General features: G+C 37.8%; 1 protein-coding gene and 1 pseudogene across 2 annotated transcripts; one reads left to right on the top strand and one right to left on the bottom strand.

Moving 5' to 3' along the window:
• Window positions 1–338: 338 nt before the first annotated feature.
• On the bottom strand, window positions 339–3,017 carry LOC148782986 (AP2-like ethylene-responsive transcription factor AIL1 pseudogene; annotated as a pseudogene).
• Window positions 3,018–4,533: 1,516 nt separating this feature from the next.
• Window positions 4,534–6,206, top strand: BHLH92 (basic helix-loop-helix (bHLH) DNA-binding superfamily protein). 2 transcript variants are annotated; one of them, XM_006838784.4, is made up of 3 exons: window positions 4,534–4,970; window positions 5,339–5,644; window positions 5,853–6,206. In XM_006838784.4, the coding sequence occupies exons 1-3, from the start codon at window positions 4,680–4,682 to the stop codon at window positions 5,922–5,924; spliced, it is 669 nt and encodes a 222-aa protein (XP_006838847.2). In that variant the 5' UTR covers window positions 4,534–4,679; the 3' UTR covers window positions 5,925–6,206. The 2 variants fall into 2 exon arrangements, with proteins under 2 accessions (XP_006838847.2, XP_088717650.1); XM_088861524.1 differs by having other exon boundaries at window positions 4,535–4,970; window positions 5,915–6,206.
• Window positions 6,207–6,669: the final 463 nt, after the last annotated feature.

The following is a 6,669-nucleotide window of genomic DNA, read 5'->3' as shown; positions in this document are numbered from 1 at the left end:
TGAAAACTTATCCTTAAAAAATAAGCATGAATGTATGTGCTCCCCTTGACGTTGTCACTACAACAATGGTGTGAAGAAGTCATCTGCTACATGGCGAGGCGCTAGGAGCTAATAACGTGTGAGACAACTGAAAAATGTGCATATACCGGAACTGATGTTGTTGTCTACATAGCGAGTATATTAGAGATGTTGACTTCATCTCTACTCATCTCATCTCCATATCTCCTATGCTCTCCCCCTCAAGTTGGGTGTGGATATGAAGAAACACCCAACTTGCGAAATACATTTTTTTTTTTTAGTACAATGATATAAAAAAAAATGCCAATGAAATTGGGCTTCTAGATAATAGCCCACATCTTAAAAAAAAATACCACCCTTTTTCTTTTTTTTTCCTTCTCTACTTCTTCGTTTTTTTTTTTTTTTTTTGCAAGATCACTACCGATCAGCGTCATGCTTGAGCATAATCTCTTGACTTCGTATTTGCGAATGTCGAAATTTGTGACTGCGGAGACACCTAGGAACTTAATGACTGCGATATCGTAGGCCTCGGCTGCCTCCTCTTACATACCGAGATAGAGGTCTTTGTTACTGGCAACTCTGCCAATGCGAGCTTGCCATCATTCGTGTTGATGATGCCTTATCACTCTACGGTAAACAGATGCCCCTTTGGAAAAGCCACTGCTTTTCCTCCTTAAGTTGGCCACAAACTCCTGCCTCATCATGTTCTTCATCTCCTCCAACTCCTTTTCGTCAGCGCTGCCAAATCATAGGCCTTTTCTGCCTTATCATATCCACCAAGATACACTTGTCTACCCTTCATGGTATGGCCTTCCTTTCTACAACTATTGTCCCATAGATGAGCTTCATATCTCCCGATCCAACGATGCCTGGTAGCCCCACGATAGTCCAACGATGCCTGGTAACCCCACGATACTGTGAAGTCCTCTGACCAAAGGTCTCAATGGATTTCCTTGGAACTGTAGTTTTTGGAGAGAGAGAGAGAGAGAGAGAGAGAGAGAGAGAGAGAGAGAGAGAGAGAGAGAGAGAGAGAGAGAGAGAGAGAGAGAGAGAGAGAGAGAGAGAGAGAGAGAGAGAGAGAGAGAGAGAGAGAGAGAGACATGGATCAGAAGCTACGGATCAAGGAACTGGTCTTGAAATTTCCCGACTTCAGATCTGGGGATGACGAGCTCAGATCTGATTTGAGACATCTATTGCAATGATACCATGTTAGAATTCGAGGGAACATAGAATGTTGTATATTAATATGAACCCAATATATCCATATCCTAACATGAATCACTGGCATAAATGAGAGCAGAAGTCAAAAATATATTCGTAAGATTAGAATATCGGAAGTGAAATAAGCTTCGAAGAGGATAAATATAGGAAAGACTTTAGAACCAGTTCGTATCCCGATACAAGTTTGGAAATGCACGGGGGAGATTGCCATTGATTGGCTAACCAAGTTGTTCAATAAGGTGTTGGGAATAAAGAAAATGCAAAACAAATGGAGAAAAAAACTACTGTGGTACCTATTTATAAGAACAAATGAGATATACAAAATTGTGCGAATTATCGAATGATCAAACTTATGAGCCACACTATGAAGATGTGAGAGAGAGAAAGAGAGAGAGAGTGATTGAGCAACAACTAAGACATGAAACAAGTAAATCAGAAAACCAATTTAATTTTGTATTAGGGAGGTCAACAACTTATAATACTTTCCTACTTAGGCAAACTGATTGAGAAGTTTAGAGTGAAAGAAAATGACCTCTACATGGTCTTTATTTATCTAGAGAAAGCTTATGATATAGTACCTAGAGATTTGATTTAGTAGGTATAGGAAAATAAATATGTCTCCAAACATGACATCAACTTAGTAAGAGACATGTACGAGGGAGCACTGACTAGTATACGAACAACTAGCGGATAGACAAATGAGTTTTCAGTAACAATAAGTCTACTCTAGGGGTCAGCATGGAGCCCATACCTTTTTGCCTCAGTTATTGGGTGACTTAACTGGGCACCTACAAGATGGGGTATTGTAGTGCATGTTATTCGTGAATGACATAGTTTTGACCGTTGAGACCTAAAATGATGTCAACATAAGAAATAAATCCTATGTTGTATTCAGACCTACTTTAAATATAAGATATTGTATCTACGCTTCCCAAATATGCATATTACAATATACACGTTCCATGTTAACCTGATAGACAATATATACTTTCCTTTCACACTCCCTCTCAAACTTAAGACGCTATGAGAGAGAGTAGCTGGAGTTTGAACAGTAATTGCAAAAAACGAGCAGTTGGATCTTTAGGTGCATAGCGCGACCAGTAGAAACAGTGGTTGTCAAGCTCAGATTGCTTGATCAACAAGCACAAAAAGCAGCGGCAGATCAACAAGTTTCAGAAGCAGGAGGCTCAAATAGAGCATATATGACAGATAATGGATCCAGAAAACAAGAAAAGAGTTGGAGGAGATCAAACAAATCAAATAGTCGAAACACCCCTTGGCATAGAGATAGATCAAAGAGTCGAAACACGACTCGACAGAGAGATAGATTAGAGAGTCGAAACACAACTCGATAGAGAGAATAGATCTGAGAGTAAAATACAACTCGGTAGAGAGTTGAACACGACTCGATAGAGATGATAGATCTGAGAGTAAAAAACAACTCGGTAGAGATTCGAAACATGACTCGACAAAAGTTGCACCAACTAAGTCAGCAATATACTCATTTTGAAAATCAGCCACAATGCTTCAGGGACGAAGAATTGACGCAATAAAGATGAATTTGGCTCTGATAACACGTGAAGAGTCTCAGATTTCTCTGAAGAGACTCAATGTCCATTAATCGTATGAATATATAGCCTTGTCTTTTATAGACAAATTACAGTTGAGAAAATATAGAAATAAATCACAGCTTCCTATACTATACCCAAACTAACCATAAATACAAGATATTGTATCTACCCTTGCTAAATATACATATTATAATATATACCTTCCATATTAACCAGGTACACAATATATAGTTTCCTTTCACAGATACATCTCTAAAGAGGAAAAACATGGCAGAGATAAAGAGAAAGGAAATGGCTGGAGCAAGATAGAGTTGAAAGATACTTGTATGAAGAGGAAGAGATAGAGCAAGAAATAAGAAATAAAAGTACGAGGATCTTTTAGAATGAGAATAAAGGGAGAGATATGAGATTTTTCAGAATGGGAATAAAGACAAAGAGTGGGTGGGGGGGGGGGGGGGGGGGGGGGGGAGAGAAAGGGGAGTTGGGTTAGTCGGGAGAGATGAGAGGAGATTACTATTTCTAATATGAACCCTAACACTATACGCCCATTTATATATTTAATTGTGTTCATCCCTTTAAAGAGAAAATTAATTTTTGGAAAAAAGATATATATAGACCTCAATTTTTAAAATCATAATCCTAAATAATACCCAGGATCCATGAAAATCCCACGTATATAAATAGAATTTGAGATACATATTTTAACCTACTTGTGAGGTTCACGAGATTAGAGAGAGATATGAGGGTTCAAGGGAAGTTGAGAGAGAGAGAAGGATGGGGGGAGGGGTGACCGGTTCACAAGTGAGGAAGAGAGAAGAAGAAAGGGGCACTTTTCTAGACCTTTGATGAAGGGTCATTAAAAAAAAAGAAAAAAGAAGATAAATATTGTAATTTGATCAATAAAAAAATTGCAAAGTGGTAAATGTCATTCTTTTTTAACTTTGATGGAGTCATGGCCTTCTCATAGACTGGGAAAGTTATTTGGCATTATAGTTTTAGAGATTGGGCCATTAATCAAATTTCAAACCTCTTGAAGGATATTTACAATGGTATTGGTTAGGGAAAGCAACTCCGACGTATATGCTTTCGCCAAATCTACTAACCCCCTCCTTGCCTTGATCGTTAATAGTTCTTAAGGCCCTCCTTTGTTCCCCCACCATCCCCCTGCTAGTTACGTTTTGCTTTTGTTTATCATCTTCTATCCCATTTGTTATACATCTTTTTCCTTTAATTTTTTTGGACTAAGGAAGCGAAAAACAATTTTTATGAGCTCAAAATATAGAAAACAATTTCTAGCAGAAAAAAAATTTCTGCCCCAAATTTTAGATCCAAACCCGGTGACCCAAATTATAGATAATGCTCAATACATATAACCATACAATAGACATTCCAAGAAAAAAAAAAAGTATAACCATGTAGTGCAATATATTATATTATTAATTATTAATATATTATTATATACTGTATAATATTTTTTATCTATAATTATATATTTTTGTTATAACAATATATCATATAAATCTACTCAAATGGGTCCCCATGGATGAAACTTGGGTGGGGGCAGTTTGTAAAGCGGGCCCAAGTCCACGTGGCGATGAACGTAGTCTACACCTTCTCTCATTCTCTCTCTTCCAAACTCTTGGAAACTTTCTAAACTTCTAAATGAAGAATGATTTCAAAATAATTCTAAAGAGCACGCGGGTGAAAGAAATGGTCCTGAACTGAAAGCCTCAAATTGACCATGTTTTCAAACTGAACACGACCATGACCCCCTCTTTTGTCATCACAACACAAACTGCCCTCAAACACCTCACATCTCTCTCTCTAAAATCTAAAATCTAAAATCTAAAGCCTTAAGCAGCAGCTGCAATGGGAAAGAGAGCAGCCATGTGTGATGATGCTTGTTATCAGTTGCACCTCAACGGAGCTTTTGCTCCGTACACAGGCATTTTCTTGGCCCGGAAAACTGGTCTTTCCGGCACCCGGAACTTGAATAAGAGAATGATCGAATTGTTGAGGGCCATTTGGGCTTCAAATAATAGTGGGGCTGGTTCTCTGGAGTCTCAGAGCCATAGGCATATGATGAAAGAGAGACAGAGGAGAGAGAAGATGAAGCAGAGCTACCTTCTCCTTCACTCCATGCTTCCACCTCGTTCCAAGGTGCTCTGTTTTTTATAACAAACAAAGCTTGAACTTTTTTGTGGAAGTGCTGAATATGCCTGAGCTTCTTGGGTTTTGCCCCTCTCTCTCTCTAAATTTCTTTCTCTGGGGAAGAGCTGGAATTTGAATTCACCTAAGTTTCTTGTGTTACTGTATAATTTGTCTCCAATTCGAGCTCTCTCTCAAAACACGTATTTGGAGCTTCAATAAGCAAAAGTTTGGAAATCGTGACCAATAAATGTTTTCTCAAATTCGAGCTACTGGGGACTCTATAATTGGTAGTTTTCAGGAGTATTTTGAATTTCTTGCCGCCCCTCTCCCTCTCTCTTTCCCCCTCTAATTTCATCTCTTTGATTCTCAATGTGCAGAATGATCAGGCATCAATAGTTCAACAAGCAACAATCGAATTGCAAAACCTGCAAAACTTGAAAAATGAGTTACAGAGAAGAAACCATGACCTCAACGAAAGGCTAATAGGCAAAAGGCCCATAACTGAAGAAGAGAAAAATAATGAATTTGTGAATATCAAATTAAAAGTAGGGAACCCAAGTTGTGGAATAGACTCCATGATCGCAGCTCTCCAGTCCTTAAAAAGCATGGGGTTGAGCACCAGAGCCATTCGATCGCAATTTTCGGAGCTTGAATTCGAAGCAACCATAGAGGTAGAAAATAAAGTGAGTACTCACTCTATATCTCTCTCAGATTGTAACATTTTTTTTCTTTTATGCAGAAAGAGAGAGAGAGAGAGGCATAAGCTAATTTTCAAGAACTAAAATTTGATAAAATGTGATTTTGCATAGTAGGAATTCTTATTTTATTTGTCGCAATAATGTCTTTAAAATTATAATAAATCAATATTTTTCCACATTATTTTTTGTAAAGCTTGAGGTGAGGGAAGTGGAGAAAGCAGTGGAAACGGCGCTCATGGAAGCTGAAAAATGCAGGTGGGATTAGATCGGCCCGTGACATCTCATGTAAGCTGCTCTTTCTAAGAAAGAGAGCGAGGCTTCGAGATGGTTCAAATTCAAATTTATGCACACGTGCATGCACCGCATTTGTTGGCGCCGATATTGACCAATGAGATTGGTTGGCGGGGCCAATTTTGGAGGGGAATAACTAACGGTTGTGGGTTTTCTAATGAAAATTGATATATCAATGAACAAATGGTGTGGTGTCGTTAACCACTTGTAATTTTATTTTTCTTTTCGAGTAATACACGGACAAGTAACATTTCGAGGATGCTGCTTCATTCATTCCTAGAAGCTTTTGTGCGTTTTAACATTTTAGAATTGAAGGGGCGTCAAATTTAACTCTCTCTCTCTATGCAATAACTAATACTATAATCTCTCTCTCTCTATACCATAACTACTACTGTAATCTGTCTCTACACCACAACTACTATAATCTCTCTCTCTACGCCATAACTACTACTGTAATCTCTCTCTCTCTCTAAAAATACACCGAAGCTACTGTAATCTTTGTTCTAGTTGTACTCGCCTTCTTGGTTCATGTGATTTAAAAAAATCAAATATCGAACAAGAATTTTTTTCACGGAAAATTACTAAAACCCCTTTCACTTAACTTTCTTAACATTCCTCCCCCAACAACGGTTAAAAACACTAAAAAAAACCTATTATATTATTTATTTTTATTTAAATCATATAATTCTTTGAATTTTGGGCTATAGGTTTATTTTTCT

Source organism: Amborella trichopoda, chromosome 3, assembly GCF_054954075.1.
Source record: "Amborella trichopoda isolate Santa Cruz 75 chromosome 3, AtrichopodaSantaCruz75HAP2 v2.0, whole genome shotgun sequence".
Lineage (NCBI taxonomy): Eukaryota > Viridiplantae > Streptophyta > Magnoliopsida > Amborellales > Amborellaceae > Amborella > Amborella trichopoda.
The sequence above is the reverse complement of the archived record's forward strand: the minus strand, read 5'-3'. Positions and strand labels throughout refer to the sequence as shown.